The sequence below is a fragment of the Nothoprocta perdicaria genome, unplaced genomic scaffold, assembly GCF_003342845.1.
Source record: "Nothoprocta perdicaria isolate Ctin4 unplaced genomic scaffold, notPer1 scaffold_120, whole genome shotgun sequence".
Classification (NCBI taxonomy): Eukaryota; Metazoa; Chordata; class Aves; order Tinamiformes; family Tinamidae; genus Nothoprocta; species Nothoprocta perdicaria.
The window spans coordinates 937,235-958,624 of NW_020454317.1; the positions used below are offsets into that span (position 1 = coordinate 937,235).

The window sequence follows — 21,390 nt, forward strand, 5'->3', positions numbered from 1 at the left end:
GCGCCCGGCCGCCGCGGAGCGGCCGCCCCGGCCGTGCCCCGGCGCCGCGCTCGGGGCCCTTTGGCAGCCGGGAAAACCCTTGGTGCACGGAGTGTGTAGCCTGGCTACGTGGAAAATAAGGGAAGCGTCTTAAAAGTCGATCTTTAAATACCTGCGTATCCAACTTCAATTGTGCCTTCCAGAAACACAGCCTCTGCCTCAGCGTGTACTTGCGTGTGCTTTTCTCTGTGTGTTTATGGTTAAAGTGATGACCCGCAAAGAAGTGTAAGTCCCGCGCGTTAAATATGTGATTCTGTGAAGTGCTCTGAGAGCCCAGCTTGAGATTCCCTGTCCCCCGAGAGCTCCCTGGGTCCCCCGGGGGTTTATTTGGTGCCYGTAACTTTGCGGTGTGTACATAGAAGGTGTTTCTGGTTTATATCAGGAGGGTTCGGTGACATCTATCTGATACTAGACGGGTGAATGGGAAGAAGGTCCCATCTCCGGCCTGTGTGCGGAAGCCGGGATGATGAAGGCTCTGCAGTGGGAACGTGCTGTTCCCGGGGTTGAAGCTCCAGCCCGTGTGTGATAGTTGTAGAGCGATTGGAAAGGTTGCGTGCAGAGTTCTGGTAAAGTAAGTGTGAGCCGAGCCACGGTCGGGGCCGTGACCAGGGGTGCATGCTTCCCGATTTCCCTGCGACTGGAAGGGCGAAGGGCGGGGGCGCTCTGGGTGCTGAGGCCGTGGCTTGGTGGAGGAATCTGACCTGTGTCTTCTCCCTTTGGAAGTTTGGCGTTTCATGAGGTTGCATGAAAGCTTCAGTTCTTAAACCGTTTCTCTTCTCCCTCCCCGTTCTTTTAACTCTGTTCCACTTCAGTCTTTCAMGCTGATTGTTGAGGCCCGATATCTGCCTTTTGGATGGGGAAATGGATTCTAGGGGGGCTTAATGAGGATGGGGTGCCCGGTTTCTGGGAATCAGTGCAAGGCTTTCTGAACATACACGGTCTGTAAACAGCAAACCAAGGTTAGGTGCCTGCCAAGTTTCTGCTGGAAAACTAGATGGAGACAGGAAGAAAATGGTGCCCTGCTCTATGCTGGTTTGCCTTTTAGAATCTGAAAGTAGGTTTGCCTTTTATATCTTGTACTCTTTAAGTTAGAGCATTGTTGTGAGATTTTTATTTAAACTGTCATCTTTCTGTTTAATTCCCAAGGTTTACCATTCAATCCAAGGGAGTCAGGGAAAATTAGTTTTTGTGGCTTTTTTAATACGCGTTAAATGATTATTATGAGAGACATGTTTTTACAGAATTAATTTCACTGGTGTTTATTAATGTGGAAGCTGAGGAAATTTGTCTTTACTTACTAAAAAGAAAAAAAAAGCCATAAGAACATCAAGAAGAAGTACCTTGACATTCCAAGGAAAAAACTTTGGGTTTAGAAGCTGCCTAACTGTCCAGGAATGTCTTATCTCTTCATTTACGTCCATCCCATGGAAGAACAAGCCCTGCAATTAGAAGCGTTACCTATACAGGACCTTGCTGTAGGCAACGTGTAGAATTAATTTGGTGCAGTGAAGGGAGCAAAGGCAGGAAGGTGAGATTCTTGGCCCATCTGATTCCGACTGAATCACAGCGGTGTCAGTGCGGAGTACTCGGGTGTTCAGCTGGCAGCCTGAGCTCGTGCTGCTGGAGCAAGGAAAGAATTCATCCTTGAGCAYGGTGATGGCTGGTTTGAGCGAGGCAGGAACACTTAGCTTTGCTGTTCCGTAAGCAATTCATAAAAATAAAATTAACAGGTAATTTGCTTCATTTAAATACTGCCTCTGTGCATAGAGGAAAATTATCTTCCCATTTAGGCAMACATGCAATAGTTTCACGGGCGTTTATTCTGTTCCAAAATACTTTTGGAAAGGAAGTATTTTGTGCTGTTCAGGGCATGTTCCACTGTTTATCTGATGAATGAAGCCCTTCAGAAGCAATGTTTGTGTGTTAATTAGGCTACTGCCCTGTGATAACAGAAGTGGGACAATTTGCAGAGAGGTGCCTGGGGAAACCTGTAGTGCTTGAACTCCAGTAGCTGCTCTGCCAGTCATAATGTTCTCTGGATATTTTTTATGTCAATTTTGCCATTTTTTTTTCAGGGATAGACACATCTCCTGCTTTAGAAAATACTGTTTTGTAAATTTCTGTAGTTAGTGACCGGCCTTTGTGCAAGTGTTGCAGATTTGTCAACTAACAGAGTGCAAAGGAACAGAAGGGTCAGGTGGCGAGAGTAGTACCTAAGGTTTCCTCTTCAGTTGGATGCTCTCGAAGAGATTAAGCTTCTGTCTTCAGAGAACTGACTTTTGGAGTCTCGTGAGCCCTTTGGCTGCACAGAGAGTTGAGAAGAGACAGTGGGCACCCGCCTGGGGACAGATTCCTCCAAAACCTCATGCCAGAGACAGAGATGAAATGGATAATACGTGGTCATGACTGGATGTCACTTGGGAATAGGGTAGCTCAGAGGCCGGATAGTCAGGTTGTGTTCCCATAGTACAGTTTTGTTGGATGAGAGTGAAGAGAATCTTGTCTGTCAGGAATCTTGGGTGGAATTTCCATTTCTCTTCTCCSCATGGAGGGGGCTCAAGTGGTTAGAGCAAGGGGCAACAGGAAGTTAGGAGCCTTCTGTTTTACTTCTTGGTCTGCTGTGGCTGCTGTCTGTTATCTTGGCCAAGTCCGTTTCCCTCTTCCTGCCTGTCTCTCTTCCTGTGTAACATGATGCTAATGYCCCCTTGCTGTGTCTGGGTCCTTAGCTTTGAGCTGGGGTGGAGGGGCAGGCAGGGTCCAAAATCCCTGCTGCTCCTGGGGTCAGACTGTCCGCGACAGGGACAAGTGGTCTCCAGCTGTATTTGCCTGGCTGCTGATGCACAGACTTCTTCAATGTATCTGCACATGGGTAGAAATTCTGGAGGTGTCTTGGGGCAGTGAACTTTTGCATGGAGGAGTGTGGGCAAGAGGTGTTTGAGAGGGACCTGAGCCTGTGGGAATGGCTAAGATTACCCCTTCCCCTTAAAAATAACAAGATTTGAGCAGATAGTTTGAAAGTGGGGAGAAGTTGCTCAAGTAAGGAAGGGGAGATTAAGGAACTGTCACAGCATTAGACTGAGCCAGTTCCCTGTTGGAGTCTCTTTGGGTTTAATGTTCCTTTCGTGTATGTGTGTCTGTCTRTCTTCGTTCTCCTCCATTCCTCTTCCCACCCCCTTCCTCTTCCCCCCTGCGCCCAGCTAGGATGGAAGAATCTCATTTCAACTCCTCCCCGTACTTCTGGCCAGCGGTGCCCACCGTCTCGGGACAGGTAAGATCTTTGTCTTCCAACCTACTACGCTGGCCTTGCTTCCCGTTAGAAGTTCATGTGCCATGAGTGTCTCTGTGACATCTCCCGCTCAGCCACCCGCTGGGGAGGAGCTGCCTGGCGGTGTCTGAAAGCCCTTCTTCCCGCCCGTGTAGATCGAGAACACCATGTTCATCAACAAGATGAAGGAGCAGCTCCTGCCCACCGAGAAGGGCTGCAGCCTGGCTCCTCCGCACTACCCCGCCTTGCTCACGGTGCCCACCTCCGTGGCGCTGCCCGCTGGTATCTCCATGGACTCGGACACCAAGCCGGAGCAGCTGACGCCGCACAGCCAAGCCCCTGTGACTCAGAACATCACTGTGGTACCAGTGCAGTCTGCTGGGCTCATGACAGCAGGTAAGAGGCTCCAAAGACTCCTGGGACAATGTGGAGGAGGCTCAAGAATGGGAGGAGGATGTGGAGATGGGGAGCCCTGAAGAAGGAGGGACACAAAAWTAATCCTAGCCTTATTGATGGCGTGGGCTGGCTTGGCCCTAGGCCCCCTGTGAATCTGTGGACAGTCTTGGCGCTTGGATGTTGACTTCCAGCAGTGGATCCTGGGGATGTTCTGGGGATGGGCAAGCTGCTCTGTTCAGCTTGTGCTCAAATGTAGATTGTATAAAGCTTGTCTCTGTGAGCTGGGGAAGTTGGGAATAACGAGAGACGAAACACCTGACTTCTTCCCTCCTTCTCTGTTTGCAGGTCCTGGTCTGGTGATAACCTCCCCATCAGGTTCCCTGGTGACCACAGCCTCCTCTGCCCAAACCTTTCCCATCTCAGCCCCCATGATTGTGTCTGCGCTACCCCCCGGCTCCCAGGCAGCCCTTCAGGTGGTGCCTGACCTGTCCAAGAAAGGGACAGCCACCCTCCCTGAAGGTGGTGGGGGTGGCGGGGGTGGGGGAGTTGCCCCCAAACCGCCCCGGGGCCGCAAGAAGAAACGATTGCAGGAATCGGGGCTGCCTGAGATGAGCGACCCCTTTGTGCTGTCAAACGAGGATGATGAGGACCAGCACAAGGATGGCAAGACATACAGGTGGGGAGCAGGGTTCAACCATGGCTGTAACGTTGCATGGGGTTGGGGGTATAGTCCACCCTTCAGAGGGGTATGTGGAGAAGGAGAGATCTGTGCCTCTTCCCTGCAGACTCCCCGAGTGTAGATGCTTTCAGCTGCACAAAGAGTGCATTTTTTTTTCTCTAACTGGGAATGTTTGCAAGCCTGAGGGTTGTCCCAAAATGAGTGGACAACCTTGATTTCCTAAACACACAGATACTAATGTTACTAGGTCCGTTAATGGCCAAGATGTAACGGGGGCTGAGCCCTAACCCCGCTATCGCAGCCAGGTGCTGTGGCTGTTGTACTGCACGTTGCAGTTCTGCCTCGTGTATCCGGAGCACTTGAGCCGTAGCTGGGCCCCCTCCCGTGCCTGGCTGCCCTTGAGGGAGGGCTCCAGGCTGCAGTACRCGGCACGGAGCAGCGAGCGGAGCGTGCTGCTGCGTCTGCTCCAGGCTGCATTGCCCCATGCGCTCTCATTCTGTTTCAGCATTCCCCACAAAACAGAAACAAAAAACTGTATTTCTGAATTAGGTACAAGAGAGTTTCTGAGCCTTTAGGGTATCAGATAAGAGGGGGAAGAGTTCTGAGCCCTGAGGTTGGCTTTCTGACCTTGGAGGGATGTGGCCTGAGTTCAAAAGCGAGTTGTAGCAAGTGGAAAAGTTAATTAAGGAGAAGTACTGGAGGGTAATGAGCATGGGTGTGTTGAAAAGGTGGGAACTGGGCAGAGCAGAGGAGGTGTGAGGAAGGAAATGTCATGGACCGTGTTGCTTGGGAAGTGGGAGCGCGTATGGGTGATTTAGGGATRTGTGTTTCCGAGGGATAATTAAGATCGAGAGGAGGCGAAGGAGTGGCACAGCGAGAGACAGGTTTCTCTCATCTGCCCTTTGCACATAGGTAGGGTGAAACAGAAACAGGCTTTTGTCCCCAGTTCTTCTCTCTTCCCTACTGTCTGTGCCCATTGTCCTTCCTGAAGTTTCCCTTTTGCCATCCTAGGTTTCTGTAGATTTCTTTTCCTTTTTTTTCCCCACTTCCTTCAGCTTTAGTTATGTTTTTGGGATGAAATCCTAACAATATGGAGGCAGTTGTATAGAATCAGTGCATCCRTTACAAGGGCTATATTATTTTTAACTCTAGCATTTCAAAAATGTTTACATTTTTAAGTCAATACAGTTAAATGAGTACAAAGCCAGACCTTGGATCAGCCTTTTTATTCCCTTCCCAGTGTCCCAGTTTTTCCACTTTGAAAATATAATCAGCGTATGGTGAAGAGCGGTGGGAGTGTTAGGTAGCTTGCTATGTGTAATCCCACCATTTATTTTGGGCTCTAGCCACAATTCCACACTACTCAAGCTGCTTACAGTCTGGGTTGCTAATTAGGTTGTTAAATATGTATTTACAGGGGACACAATTGGCAGTGAACGCTAGAATTAAAGCTGAACCAAGGCTTTAATTATAGCTCCTTGTTTACTTGCAAATTTGGAAAAAAAAATACCCATGACCAGGTGGAGTGACTCAGCAGAAACTTCATGAACACCAATAGTCTGTGTAACAGCTCATGAAAAGGCCTTGGCAAAAAAGGACAACCCGTGGGTTTATATGTAGGAACATGTAATCAGGAAGGTTTCCTGTGCTCGTGTGCGTTACCTCTGCCACCTGTCCCTGTCCCAGGCAGACCTCCCTGCGAGCAGCGTTAGGGTGGAGACAGCTAAGCTGGGATTCAGTGCGGATCTCCAAGCTGCACCTCTGCCTTCTTCGGCAGGTGCCTCCTCTTTGGCTGGTGCTTTCCACGTGCACATTCAGAACTAAAAATAATTGTTGCAAATGAAAGGAAATGCTCTCTCCTCTTGGAGCTGGGGGAGAGATGGCCTTTGTAAAATTGTTTCCCCATAATGAATAGACTCACAAATCAAGAATTCCTGGGCTCTTTCTGTTTTCTCAAAGGAAATGGTGATCTAGGTAATTCCGCTTACTACAGTATGCAGATATATCTGAGCTAAATTAGGACTATGGAATGAGATTCTTCTTTTGCCCATTTCTCAGGCTGGGGAAGGAGTTGCATGTGGTATATATGTTTGTGTAATTTCACTGATTCTGGTGGTGAAACACWGAGGACAATCTAGTTAGATGCCTGGAGAGAGTTGGACTCTGTTGGTCATCTTGATGGTGCTTTTTTTTTTTGTAGTTAATTTCTAATGCCTTTTGTCAAACTGAATTATTGTTTGTTTTTATGCTTCTCTTTTGGCTCTGTGAGCTTTTTTTTTTTTCAAGTGCCTGGGCAAGTATTTCCCACTGCTGGTGAAACAGAGCAAGGCCTTGCAAGGGCAGCAGTGCAGGCAGAGAGCTCCGGAGGGACTGCATTACAAAGGAGACATCCGTATTGCAGATCAAGCCACTGCATGAGGAGATTCCAGCTGTGGAATAGCGCAGCTCCTGCTGTTGTATCAGCTCTAGAAGGGAACTTGTAGCCTCTGTCAGTGATGTGAGAATCTGCGTGGCTAGATTCTTCTTTGGAAGAAAAGGTGTGAGGCTTTTGCGGACGATGACGTAGCTTGCAGATCTTGGCCATCTAGCTTTAGAATTGGTGTCGCAGAGACCCGGCCCTTTGCTTTGTGCTCTTTGATGAATGCTTGCTCCTACAGGAGACAGCTCCTAAGCCRGTTCTGTGAAGCATTCTCCTCATTAGGAAAATGATTTTTTTCSCCCATTTTACTCCTGGGTAGTATCATTTTAGTCTTGTCTGGACTCAATGTCAGGTGTTTAATCTCCCCTGACATCTTTGTAGAATTCACTTTTTCTGTGAAAAATAAATGGTGTTTCTAGTAATAGGTTGGCAGTGTCAAGTGTGAGCAGCTTCTCACAGATCTTTAAAGGATGCTCTGGAAGGGAGAAATAGCCGAGATCCCGGAGACAGTGGCCTTGGTGTCTGCCTGTGCTTCTTGGAGTTTGTGGGGTGACAGTCAGCTGGCAGGGCTGAGGAGGTGGCTCAGGTTCAGGAGGAGGCCAGATAAGCTCTTTTGGCAAACAGTTCTCCAAATGGGTTGATGTTTTAGAAGAGCTTTTTTGCAGGTATTTTTTGGTGCAGGTATTTTTGGGTTCCCAGTATGAAACTTTGACTACCAGGTCGTTGTCTGGAATGGTTTTGCAAGCTGCCCTTTTGAACCCAGGGCACAAACAGAAAAGTGGTTRGATCGAGAAGGGCCTTGATCATCCTGTGACCAATGAGCTCTCCGTTCACCATGTCCAGCTCTGGGTTCACAGGGTGGTGGAAATAGAAGAGGATTTTGGTTTGGGCGACTTCAGCTGCTAGTGGGGGGATAGGAAGCTTCTGAGGAGAATCTAGGGGAAAAAATGGGCAGCAAAACCAGCTGGCTTGGCAATAAGCAGAGCTGAGCTTTAGGAAAAGAAGAAGCTGGTGCAGACCCTCTTAATCAGGAAATTAGGGAGGCAGGAGGAGCCAGTGGTAGAACRGGTAGGCATGTTCTCAGATTCTTCTCATTCTGAGCCTTTTTCTGCCTTGTGTGGGATTTAGCATTGCTGCTTATTGAACTTCCAGTGGTTTAGAATAGATTTGAAATCTGGTGAGCCTGCTCTTGGAAGCTACATGTATCTCTGGAAGTCTGGCCCAAATTGGCTAAGTTGTTAGSTTTGCAAAGCTGCTAAGCATGCTCGGAGATGGTTTTTAGTTCAGTCGTTGAAATACATGAAGATTATTTCCTCTTTTGTGTTACTTGAGGCTTACATGGCTCCAGGCGCTGGCCAGATTGTCCGTGTCCCCAGAAYAACTAAATTCCCGGCACCCACTCGGAGTTTCCGTACGGAGCGGGCTGCGTGCGCTCTCCCTGCAGCGTCTGCCAGGCMGGCCTGAAGGACCCAACTCGCCTGTCCTGCAGTCACAGCTACTGCCCTTGGGCTTCGGAAGGGGTTTCTCTGCCCRCTCTTGACCACTGCCGCCTCCCTCCTTCCCGGGCAGGGTGATGAAGACACTGCTCAGCTAAAAGGCAATGGGGGCATGCATGGGATATGGGTAGGGATTGGAGCTGATGGTGTCTAGGAAGACTGGAAGTTTAGGTAGAGAGGAGAGGGAAAAGACTAGGAATGTTTGTGTGAGGAGACTAGGGAACGCAGCAGAGGATGCAATGGGGAGCCCGTTTTCAAGGGGAAATATGGCAGAGAAATGCTCRATGGAAGGGCTGGGCCTGAGGGGAGGGGGAAGAAGAGAGATGTGCAAAGAGGCTGGAAAATGAGACGGTGTGTGYGAGTAGCAGAAGAGGTGCAAACAAGGTCATGGGCGGTGGGCAGCCAAACACAGGTAGAGGAAAGAAATGTTGAAGATTTGGAAGAAGGAAATGGGACAGAGTCACTGAAGAGGAGGCCAGGGAGGATGGAGTGCATGGGCAAAGAGGTTGGGAGTGGGCAAAGGAGATGGGGCTTGAGACAGGGGGTTATAGCAGACTGGAAGGGTAGGAGCGAAGTGGAGATTAAGTTTGGAAGCATCAGGCAGAAAGTTGGACCACATTCCCTCCAAAGCCTAGAAGAATTAAAGCCACATTCTGCAGTTTTTCCATATCTGCAATGAGCACAAATACGTGACCTCCTCYGGCAAAGAGCCTCATCCCCCTCTCATGCCATGCTGAAAGAGATGACCCATTCCCGTGGCCGTCGTTTATGCTCTTAGCTGCAGTGGCAGAGGCTTGTGCAGTGCAACTTAAGATTGCTGATGACCAATATGGGTGTCAGTATGATGCCACATGTTGGAATTTCTGTTTGCTTTTTTTAACAAGTAGTTCCGTGAGCAGCGGAACTAATGAAGCCTGGTTTCCAGCGGCTCTCTCCTGTGTGGATTCTCTGATGTCTAATCAAGGGTGAGCTTATTAGCCTTTCCCTCAGCAGGGGGCTCTAATAGGGTCTCTCTTCTTTCCCCAGTTGCATATTTTATGAGACTTGCAGTGACTTTATCTTTAAAATCTTTAACGCCTTAATTGGATCCGTTTGAAATTGGCTAATTATTTCCCAACCCGAAGGAGGGCAGGCGCCTACGCGCATCCCTGTGTCCCCCCGGAGGGCGGACACAAAAGCTTCGCTTTGTACACGAGGGCTGTGCTTGAAGTTAGAAAATGTCAGAGTTAAGACTGACCACATGCTTCGGGACGTAGTGAGGTGGGAACTTGTGCGATGGCCAGTTCTCTCTCCTGTTGAAATGGGGTAACTCTGTGTTTGTGCCTGCATACACACAGACACCCTGAATGTATAGAACAGAGGTAAACGGTTTAACAGTGAACACGCTACACTTGGGAGTTGTAATATTTGCACATTTTACTTTGCATGTCAGTGGAATGAATCTGTGCAGGGGGGCAGTTACTGTGTTTCAACTGAGGAGAGAAAACTTTGATACCATTCTGTCACAGAACTACTGACTTGACCACAGCTTTGATTTGGCCCTATTGAGTCAGTGCATTTTGATATTATCCTTTATTATGTGATTACAGGTATTGTGTGTACAATGACCAGACACTCTTGCCTGCCAGGCTACTGCTTGTTTGCTTGGAAAGCAAAGAGTGCTTAAAATATATATTTGTGTGTATGTGTGTGAGTGTGTGTGTGTGTGTATGTATATATGTATCTATGTGCATGGGGCTTGCATAAAGGGGAAGGACAATTTGGCAAAGGCCGCTTACCGCTCGTTTGAGGAATTAGAGGCTCCTTTGCCTCTGCCACAGGTTTGCTGTGGTGTCCTCCAGCCACATGTTCAGACCTGTGGATAAGCCTCCTGTGGAACATACTCCAATATTTAGCTCTAGCCTTCAGCACATGGGCATTTCTTGCGGGCTAGAAGTAACCACAGGTAATTATTGTGAAATAACTAATGTTCGGTAGCTCGGATGTGCCCAAACCTTAACCTTCTCGCAAGTATCTCTGAATATTCCTGTTCCTCTCAGTTACACAGAGAGGCCCAGTTTTGCTTTGCAGAGTCGCTGACTGAGAGCTGCAGAACAGGAATGTGCAGGAGCTGCATCTTGAATGCATGTGGTGTAAATTGGCCTTGGGGGGTCAGAGGGAAGTGGTCCATGATAGGAGACTGGCCAGGCAGAATTAGTGGTAAAGTCTTAAATAGCTGCTCCTCATCTGATCCTTATTTTTGCTAAGGGAGGGAGGCAGTGATGGAAGGGGATATTGTGGGGATGGGTGAGTGTTTACCCCTTACTTATCACTGCTGCTCAGTGAGGGATGCCACATTCTGCTCATGAGTTTGGTCGTCTGGTCGACAAGGCTTGAGGCTGTTGCAGAACGAGGAGATGAGGAGCTGAACACTTGTTTTTTAGGCAGCTATCTGTGATAAAGTAAGGGTGTAGTTGAGCTGAAACACTAAATGAGGATGTACCCGAATGTGCTTGCATTGTGAAGCCGAGCAGTGATGCCGCAGATGACRTGGATTCTGCCGTTCCCAAATTTGTTGGTGCTTTCTCGTGGAGTTTCTTATTCTTTTGATTTTAGCTTTTGCATCTTATTACGGTACTGAGAAACACTGTATTTTATTGTTTTGCTGATCTTTAGTCCTAATGGTCGCTGATTTCAGAAGTTAGTAGACAAGGTCCTAGGTCCGTTATTGATCTCGAGGTCAACATCAAATTATGGCTGACAATTTACAGGTGGAACCAATACTGCCGGATACCTGAAAATAACAGGGGAGATGTAAGTGGTTGTTAAACTGGGGTTATTTGAGCAAGATGTGTTTAAATGTCGCCAAAAGGAAAGTTTAGTGTACTGGATAATACTGTATTGCTTCTCCAGCACACTCGGTGATTGAGGCTTAGATGCTTGAACACATATTGTAAAGCAAACAAAATCTTTTGGGCCTGGAAAGAAGCACCCTGTTGGCTTCCACTCAACGTCTGTGATCTAAAAATAGGGAATATAGGGTGGGGAAGCAGTATCCTAGAAAGCAAAGACTATGAAAAAGATTTTTAGGAATGAAATGATATCACGTAAGCTCCCAGTGCGAGGCTGTGRCAGGAGGAGGTAAAGGCAGTTGTTAGGTGCAAAGTGTTGGCGTGCTTGAAATGAGAGGTGAAGCACGCTGAAATACCCCAAAGATCTGGGCTTGGTGCTGCTAAAAGATGGTTTGGAGAAAATGTAAAATCCGTAATGTCCTCAGAAATCTAAGAACTGGGTAAGTGATACGTGGGGAGGGCATTTAAAAATCTCGCTGCCTTGCCAGGAAGGTGGTGCATGTTGTTGCCGTGGCTGTATGAAGCTACCAAGTCAATGAAGGACTGGAAGTGTGTTGATTGGGGCCTCTGAGTGTAGCTGGTACAGTTTTTGTACCATTTTAAATCGGTAAATGCAACAATGATGTTAGCTTTTGAATATGCATTGGTGATGCTGGGTGAAGAAGCCAGAGGTACAGTGATAAAATGCCCTTGTTTGGCATTTTTATATTTTCTGRCTTTATTTAGGTCTTATTTGAGTTTTCTAGACCTGTATATTAAATGCCTACTCAATCTCCTTTCCCTTGCCTCTAAAAAAATATTAGCAAGGAAGTGTTTAGTTTCAGCTTTAGAAGATTGGGCAAAGGGGCTAAATGGGCATTCACCAGAACTGTGCCATGTTAGTAGTAGGTGTTTCATTAATTGTGCACTACAAAAGCAACAAATGCTCCTTGCTAATTGAACCGCTGACTTTGACAGCCTAAACTTAACTCTTATTCCCTAGTTTAACTTCAGACTTCCCAGACCTGCCTTTTCTTTTTTCTTTTTTCTTTTTTTCTTAAGCTTTGGTATAATGTTTTTGTAGTCCAACAGAAGGACTTAATTTACATCTAAGACCAAGCTCGACAGATATTAGGGATTTGAATTCTCAAAGCAATGTGAAAGTGTACAGAGTTTTCACAACTATGATACCAATTAATTAAGCAATGGATTGAAAAAYGATGTGCATCAGTTAGGCAAATTTTACTGTGAAAAGCTCTTTCAGCAGGTATTCATATACCTGCTGAATATATTCATATAGTCTGAATATATTCATACTCATATAGTATCTCATAACAGCATCCAGTGGATGAAGCAGAACATCCCATGAATGGTGAAACAAATCTGGCACTATGTACCACAGAATATTCCAGTTGCTATAGGCATAATTTCATTTATGAGTCATCATGATGACTTTCATATGGGAGCAGAATTAAATTGTGCATCCAGCTTTTACTGGCACGTCACAGTTTTGAGGGTATTTCTGTGCAACATGAACATTATCTCAACATCTAACTTCTGTAGAATCTCTGTTAAAAGAAAGAGTGATAAATATTGGAAGGCATTACTTTTAATCTTTGGCAAATGGCTGGGTACTAAATGAACTATTTATATGGAGAAATACACCTTTGCATTAATAAGAAATGCGTTCTCCTAGGGTGTCTAAATTTCCAGTGCTGTAACAAGCACACGGAGTGTGCATGGAGTGGTGTGGCAAGCAGGCGCAGGAAGCTGGATCCTGCAGTGATGGGAAGAGCAGGCACGTCTGTTCCTTGCTCTCGGAGAGGATATGGTGGAAGCAACCRTAGTTGAAAGGCACAATGTGAAGTGCTTTGAAACTTGAGGAGAAAAGACTTTAAATAGTCATTAATTAAAAACAAACAAACCCCCAGACTATTTCATGCATCCTTATGTTCTTGCTTAGCAAGCAGCAATTTTGGCTTTTCCCTTCTCCAGAAAGGAGAACTTCACTGAAATCAAATACTGAAAACCACCACTGAACTATCAAATATGGTAATCCTGTTGTAATCCTGTTATCCATATGGACCTAACATTATTTTGAATCCATGTTTGCCTACATTGCCAATTACATCTTCCCCTTTAATATTTGATATTATCTGGGGCAAAACATGAAGGGAAGTTACACAGAATGTCATAAAAGAGAGCATTTCTTCCTTTGGAAACACCTGATGCCATGTAATATAAGTACAGCCTTCTGCTGTATTCCAGGCCTTGATTTACTTTTCCCCCCGATACAGCTCATAAAKGTCTACATAATATTCCCGCCCTCTCAGCTTTGGTGATAATTGGATTATTGGAAAATGAGTTGTTGAAAACCTTTCCTTTTTAATCTTGTGTTTGAAAAACAGAACACAATGTCTACTGCTGCTAAATTCAAACCTTTTTGTGTATTTTCCCCTTGTATGATAAGGTTTATATTCTATTTATACTCAAATATAAATTTATATATAAAAATATTTATGTTTTATATAATCAGGTGCTAGGGATATTATAAAATATCTTCTTTATAAGTTTATTGGAAAAATTTGAAAGCACCTTCCATCTTTATTAAAATTTATTCTAGAGAATTTCTGAAGATAGACACCTGACAGAGCAGTAACTAGAGGGAAAGGTGCACAGAAACAGTGGACAGTCAAGTAGGTGGCTTTATGGCATAGTAAGGGTCCTGATTTTTAAAACAGTGTAGACTTTAAAATACACAGTCTTATGTACCACACAGAGGAGATTATTGTCCAGCACCACATTTGAATTTGCGCAGAACTTACATGAATGTTTCCCCTGAGAAAGGCAGCTGTTGGTGCATAATCATTAAGACATTTCCATTGCCTGAGCTTGTAGTTCCAAGGATGTCATGTTTTTGTGGTTAGAAAGATCTTATTTCTTCTTGGATTTTTCTAACCTGTAGTGCTAGCTATTGTATGATTATCCCTTTCTTTGTTATATTAAACATTCCACTAGTAACTGGATTTTTTTTCTCCCTACATGGATTTTTTTGAGTATTGACCATAAAAATCTTTAAACCTTTTCTCCAAACCTGCATAGATSGGGCTCAGTGAATCTCTACTATGAGACAGTTTCCTCTCATGACATTACTCTTTGTCTGGTGTAGCCTGAGTTTTTCAAATAATTGTTGATTACACAGGCTGCAGAATTAAGCATACTACTGCAGAACCCAGCAGTCATACTCTTGGTGCTTACAAAGATGAGACCTGCTCTTCCCCTTTTGCTTCTCTTAGCAATATGAGCACAACATCGCATTGGGAGCTTATTTTTCAGTTGAACAAGTTCTCATCAGGGAGTGAGATTCTGGACTTGAATTGAGAGTACCAGAAAGAAATACCCTGTGAAATGGAGCTTGATAAATTCATGCTTGGAATTACGACACAATTGCTTGCAAAAGGGAAGAATTGGACTTGGTAACTCGGAGGTATTTTTCAATTTAGTGTTCAACTGGAAGTTGTTTCTAGCTTCACTGCTTTCAAGGATACAATCCTCATCCTGTAGGTATGACTTGGTAACTCCAATGTAGATATGCGACCAAATTTAGCTTCAGAAGATTCAGAAAGTTTGTTTCATACTGAACAAATGTTTGGAGATACTTTGGTTTATAAACCAAAGCTCCTTTTTTTTTTTTTTTAAATATGGCTCTGATGTTCATTTTAACTCCTCAAATCTTTAACAGACCTAGGGATAAACAGGCCAAATTATTTCTGTTTGATTCCAAGAAGTACTGGTTTGTGTTTTTGTGAGGGAGGTTATGTAAGAATATGCTCTAGAAAGAGATGCGTTTGGCAATGTGTGTAATGTATAAATGCATTTTAATTTGGGCATCGTATTAGGGTTTGCAGTAAAAGTGGAATATGAGAAAGATGAAGGTAGGAAAAGTGAAAACAACTGTTAGGAGATGTTAATTAATGTAAAGCAACAGTGACAGAGGAAAAAAATGTTATGGCAGGTGTGCAAGAGTGTGCTCAATAGGGAGGCATGGCTTAGGTGGCTTGGAAATCAAGCTGTGGCTTGGGAGGGCCTGTGGAAGTTAAGGTAGGTGCTGGGTAAATATTACCTACATTGCACACACTGACCAGACTGCACATTTCATAAAGGTTTCTGACTCCAACATGAATAGTACAGTTGTAGGTGCAGAGAAGATCTCCTTCTGGAAGGAGAACAAACAGATGAATGCAGGGAAGATCAGGCTTCACTCTGTTTCTTGTAGCATCTGCAGGGTCTCTTGTCACTGAGCAATATTTAAACACCTGCAAACCTTTAGGAAATTCCCAGACAAAAACATAATACCCCGTTGTGAAGGTTGAAGTCAGGTTTGCCAGACCTCTTCTGCTTGGCATTTTTTCCCTCTGACATGACCTGGAAGTTCCAARTGCAGGTGTCATTTTGTCTTTTTTACTCAAGTCTGCAAATTAAAAGCTAAGTTCAGAGAGACCTTAACTCTGCTCCACAGTTGGCACACATTTAGAAATTTAGAAATGTGRTGGAAAAAGAAAGAAGTCTAGCTTGGATGCAGCTTCTATCTCTCCATCACCTTATCAACCACACAATATTTTACTGTCTTTAACTGTATATCAATGCAAGCTTCTCCTAACAGCCTAGTGTTGTGATGGGGCAGTAGTTTTTAACAGCAGCATCCACAGCACATAAATCTCAACTCCATCTTTCTCTTCAAAGAGTCTGTGTGCCCCCATGGGAACAGATGGGTCCTAACTCCTAGACAAGGTGGCACGTACCGCACGAGCAAGGTGGCAATGAAGAAAGTCCGTGACGCCAGTGAAACACCACATTTGAGTTGCAAAGTGGGAGTTTTTGTGGGACCACCTAGGGAAACAGCACTGTTCTCGTTATTGGCATTGTTTCTTCCAACTACGGAAGTATCTTCCCCAGAAGTGGGAGCAGAGTTAAGTGGCTTTGGTCATAACTGCTTTTGCAGACTTTGCAAGGCATGGAATTCATTTCTTTTATAAAGTTTGAACCTGGGATTTCCAGGCTTTCCAGCTTTTTTGAATGAAATAAATCATAGGCGATTTTTTTTTTCTTTTTTTTTTGTCTGGGAATTATTATTCCAGCCCCCCTCAGATTCCTGTTGGAAATCCTCAGAAGTGCTACCCTSTCTCCCTCCTAAGCCTAATAAATTGACCAGAATTAAATTCTTCTGGAAGCCTTACTTGTTTACCTTGCTGCAAGATGTAGTTTGGACTCTTCTGCCAGTTCCTAGATTAAGTTTGCCCCTCTGGGACTGGAGTACTCACCGCTAAGCGCAGTGTCCCAGGTGAAACGTCCCCAGAACCGCATAGCAAGAAACTGTCCCTCCTCCACTCAGTATGGAAGACCCCTTCCAGTTAGAACTGWTTCATGTAGGGGCTCGCCCCCCTGCCGTGACACTGTCTCTTCCCCTCACCCCGGTCCCAGGTGCCGGATGTGTTCGCTGACCTTCTACTCCAAGTCGGAGATGCAGATCCACTCCAAGTCCCACACGGAGACAAAGCCCCACAAGTGTCCTCACTGCTCCAAGAGCTTCGCCAACAGCTCCTACCTGGCCCAGCACATTCGCATCCACTCAGGGGCCAAGCCCTACACGTGCAGCTACTGCCAGAAGGCCTTCCGCCAGCTCTCCCACCTGCAGCAGCACACACGGTAAGGGCCGCGGGAGGCCGGGCCCSCCGCGCCGCGCGTGGCCGCCGCCGCCGCAGGTGGCCGCTGGGGACACCTCCCGCAGGCCGCTCGCTTCTCGTACACGACGGATGGGCAGTAGTGGTGTCTTGCACGTGGCTCTCTGCTTGCTGCGAGGGGCTGGGTGYGCACAGAGGTTGGCGCTGCTGTGCTCTAGGGCTTGTCTGTAGCCAAGTGGTGTTTCTGAGAGAAGGTAGGACTTGTTTTGTCAGGGTAAGAGTGGACGTAGAAGGAGTGTTCCCTCTCGCCCCAGTGTAGTTCTGACGCGCATCTCAGTCCGGGCCTGCAGCCCTCTGCGGTTCCAGCCATAGGCTTCCCGCACACAGGTTGGCCAATGCCCCTCAGTCCAAGCTCTATTGTTCCTCTCTCTGGATCCTCCCCCGGTGCAGACTGACCAGGGCCCCTTGAATGCAAGGGGAGCACGGTTTGAGACCGAACACGCTCGCTCCCCACGCACTTTGGAGTTCCTCCACGCAGCCCGATAGCGTGGTGCTGTCCCACCCCCCTTGTGCCCTCATTCCATCAGCACTAGCCAGATGGCGGTCGTGTCCAACTGCTGCTGCTCCTCCTCCTCTTCGGCAGGATCCACTCCAAGCTCCACACGGCGATTGTCAAGCCCCACAAGTGTCCTCACTGCTCCAAGAGCTTCGCCAACACATCCTACCTGGCCCAGCACCTCCGCATCCACTCGGGGGCCAAGCCCTACACCTGCCRCTACTGCCAGAAGGCCTTCCGCCAGCTCTCCCACCTGCAGCAGCACACACGGTAAGGGCCAGAGGAGGCTGGGGGCCCGGCCCTGGCCCCCCGCGCTGCCGGCATGCCCCTGTGGAGCACGCGCGCCAAGCATGCGGGGGGCGGGCGGGGAACGCGGCCGGCTGCGCCCCCGCACGGAGGTGGCCCACCGGAGTGGACGGAGCGGAGGCTGCGCAGGAGACACCGACCGCGGCAGGGCAGACGTGGCCACGCGCCGGCCCCGGGCATCCTTGGTCTTGCACCGTGGGGGGCACAGAGAGAGAGAGCGACAGAGAGAGAGGCATTGGCCGTAGGGGATCCCAGCCCGGCACCACGAGGGTTGGGCTTTGTGACTGAGTGTGCGGAAGCTTCTGGCATTGCAGGGGGACAGGGACAGACACACACTAGGTGATTGCAGCCTGACAGTGTGAGGGGAAAGTGGCTTGAGCGTGGTTTGAGCTGTTTCCAAGGCAGTGTGGGAAGCGGAGAAGGTTCTCCTCTCGGTCATATGGGACACCTGAACTGGGAGCATGGAGCCTTGGCCTCCGGACCCCTTCCCAGCATCCTTTCAGGTGGCCCACGTGCCGAGCTGGTCACATACTCTTGAGCTCTTGCTTCTCATTCTCTGAACTCTGCTTSACCGCATATCTTCTTGAACACCTAGCTGGACACAGGGGCTAGACAGAGCTCTCTTTGTCCAGCTAGAACAGCATCTGGAGGCAACATGACCCTCTACCCTGCTCTCCTGAGTGGCTGTGAGACTTTGGTGACAGCATCAGGCCCTGGCAGTCTCTCCTGCCTGGCTGCTCACTCCCTCCCGTTTGTGCTCTTCCTCCTTGACAGTATCCACACCGGGGACCGGCCCTACAAATGTGCTCACCCTGGGTGTGAAAAGGCTTTCACCCAGCTTTCTAACCTGCAGGTAAGGCGTCGGGCTTGCCCTCCTCGCCACTGGGGGAGGCGAACGTGGCTGTCAAGAGGGAGGGATTGGGGCAGCTGGAGGGAAAGCAAAAGGGCACTGAAAAGCTGTTGATGCATTGGGGGAATCATGGCTCTTGTGGCAGCCATCACCTCAAGAAGTCATAAAAGGAGTTCTGTTCTGCAGAATTGCAAGCTTGACCTGAAAGCACAGGGACCTTGGTAAAGCTGGGTTCCCCTCTCTCTGCTCTGTTCTGTGTTTTCTGGCTCAGCTGGAACAAGTCTTTTTCTAAACATGAAACATGGAATAAAACAGGAGTATCTGATGTATTGTTTTACACTGAGAGGAGGCGCTGTGAGAATAGGGAGTAGGGAAGTAGAGGTGGTGTGCTCCATTCCCATACCTTGGGCAACTGTAGGACATGCCAAGTAGCAAAGAGCTGTAAATGCTCACGAACACCTAGCACAGATTCTGCTCTCAAGGGCAGTGACAGATGTGGGGAGTAAATGTGGAGAGAGGCAGAAGAGGAGGGGAGGAAAAAAAAAAAAAAAAGACTGGGAATTGGGTGAAGACTGAGATGGGGGTTGTGGGATACTCCCCTCTTCTGGCATCTGGTATGCCCAAGGTAAAGCSGCATCTGTGGGGATGATGTTGGCTGGAGATGAGAGCTCTGTGTCCTGCACTGGGAGCCAGGTGTATCACYCAGCATGCTGGGGCCTGGGGAACTTGGAGCCTTCTGGAAGGAGAAGGAGAGGTGGTAACGCTACCTTTAGTAGTAGTGCAGTATTAATTTCCTGCATTTGCTTTCTCTTTGCTGTGCCCTGCTGCCATCACCCCAGTCCCACAGACGGCAGCACAACAAAGACAAACCTTTCAAGTGCCACAACTGCCACCGCGCGTACACGGATGCTGCCTCCTTGGAGGTGCACCTGGCCACRCACACGGTGAAACACGCCAAGGTCTATACCTGCTCCATCTGCAGCCGGGCCTACACCTCGGTGAGTGTCTGCAGCACGGGGCTGCGGGAGCGCGAGTGGAGGGAGCTCCTGCAGGCCCCAGGGAGCAGCCCCACGGGCTGCTGCGCGACCCCCTGTTGGCTTTTATAAAAGTGGTCTCCTCCTCTCATGCTGTTGTTGCCGCTGCAGGAGACGTACCTGATGAAGCACATGCGGAAACACAACATCCCCGACCCGCAGCAGCAAGTGGTCCAGGCCCAAGCGCAGGCCTCGCAGCAGCAGCAGCAGCAGCAGCACTTCCAGCCCCAGGGCGGTGGGGCAGCAGGGGGCCCTTCTGGAGACACTAACCAACCCAACCCTCCCCCCCAGTGCTCCTTTGACCTGACTCCTTACAAGACTTCAGAGCATCACAAGGACATCTGCCTCACTGTCAGCACCAGCGCCATCCAGGTGGAGCACCTCTCCAGCTCCTAGAGAGCCCTCGACCCAGGGAGCAGAAAGCCTCTTGTGCATAGCCTGTGCCCGGGGGCACTGCGTGTGCCGCGGCCCGCCTCGTGCAGCAGTCTCCGGCCTCTCCTCCTGCAACAGCCTCTTCTGGCCGTGTAACCCTGTTCATGGCAGCCCCTTGAAGAACAGCCTGTGTCAAGGGGTGCTCCTTCTGTGCAGCAGACTGCCTGGTAGGAGGATGCTTCCTTGTGCAAGAGCCCCTTTCCCGTGCTGGGATCACTTCCTCATGCAAGAGCCCCTCCTTTCAAACCCAAAGRAAAGGCCCCTGGTTTGCCTTCTCTCTCGCTGTAGGATGTGTCTGAAGGGGGGTGCCTGATGAGTCACGCATGGTGGACGGGATGGAGAGAGGGTCCTTGCATGTGCAGGGGCTCGGACACACGTTTTCCACAGGCCATAGAAGAACGTGGCAGGGTTCACAGCTGGGTGGGGGCGGTTGAGGRTTTCCTGAGTGTCTAAGAGAGAAATATCCATTCCTGTCCCTCCTGCCTGTGAGGGCAGGAGGCCCTGCCCCGAGGACCAGATGGGAGAACGCGCCTCCCCACTGGAAGGGGCGGCCGGGGGCAGGGGCGGCAGGAGCTTCTCTGGACCTGAAGGTGCCTAAACTGCCCGAGGGCTCCGAGCTCCGCACTCCCATCCCTGCCCTTGCGAGAGCAACAGAGAGGAGCCGGAGCCGGCTGCTCCCTCTCCCAGCTGCCTGAGGAGCGGGATGGCCGRGGCGCTGTGCGAGTGTGGGGTCTGGCTCATTGCTCTTCCGGCCCGTTGTGGATGATGTGCTAGCAGACCGTGCTCCTCCTCTTCTCCCTCCTTCTTCTCCCTTCCTCAAAAGAGCCTGCAGGCATCAACAACAAACCAAAAAGCGACTGGAGGGAGGGTAAGAGACTGCCAAAATAACCACGGCCCTTCTCTCCRCGCCCTTCCCGGAACGGCGGAGCCGCCATCCTCAGGGTGGCACRGTGGGCTGCCCCAGGCTCCCACAGGGAAGGAGGAGGAGGAGCAGAGCAGTCTTTTCAAGGAGTGAGCAGGAGGCAGGGAAGGGCTGGCTGCTCCTGCCCGCCTCCCATCGGAGCGCTCTCCCGGGTTCCCTCTTGCCAAGACGGGCTGGACTCACATGGCAGTGGTGGCCTCTTCTGGACCCTGGTCATGGGAGAGAATCCCCAGAAGGTGGACAGTGGAGAGAAGGGGATGAAGATCCCCACAGAGAGACCAATCTAATGAGAAGGGGGAGCCAACAAGAATAAACTGAAGGCCCCTTGAATTTATATATATATATATATATAAATATCTATTCCCCACCCCAGCCCGCTCTGTCCTTGCTGTAACTGTTTCTATCTCTGTGTTTATAAAACGCATAATCCTGGCGAATTTTTATTTTCAATCTTTGTTTGTTTTTCCCTCTCTCTTCGCCTTCAATTCTCCTCCTTTTTTTTTTT

General features: G+C 48.5%; 1 protein-coding gene across 4 annotated transcripts; it reads left to right on the forward strand.

Moving 5' to 3' along the window:
- The first annotated feature begins 89 nt into the window (after nucleotides 1-89).
- Nucleotides 90-21,338, forward strand: ZNF384 (zinc finger protein 384). Of its 4 annotated transcripts, none has more exons than XM_026054307.1 (9): nucleotides 520-610; nucleotides 3,241-3,307; nucleotides 3,460-3,700; nucleotides 4,046-4,376; nucleotides 9,182-9,259; nucleotides 16,586-16,810; nucleotides 18,422-18,500; nucleotides 19,337-19,495; nucleotides 19,643-21,338. In XM_026054307.1, exons 2-9 carry the CDS (start codon nucleotides 3,242-3,244, stop codon nucleotides 19,925-19,927), a joined length of 1,464 nt encoding a protein of 487 aa, XP_025910092.1. In that variant the 5' UTR covers nucleotides 520-610; nucleotide 3,241; the 3' UTR covers nucleotides 19,928-21,338. The 4 variants fall into 4 exon arrangements, with proteins under 4 accessions (XP_025910090.1, XP_025910092.1, XP_025910094.1 ...); XM_026054309.1 differs by lacking the exon at nucleotides 9,182-9,259 and adding an exon at nucleotides 17,429-17,611; XM_026054305.1 differs by lacking the exon at nucleotides 9,182-9,259 and having other exon boundaries at nucleotides 90-610; nucleotides 3,237-3,307.
- Nucleotides 21,339-21,390: the final 52 nt, after the last annotated feature.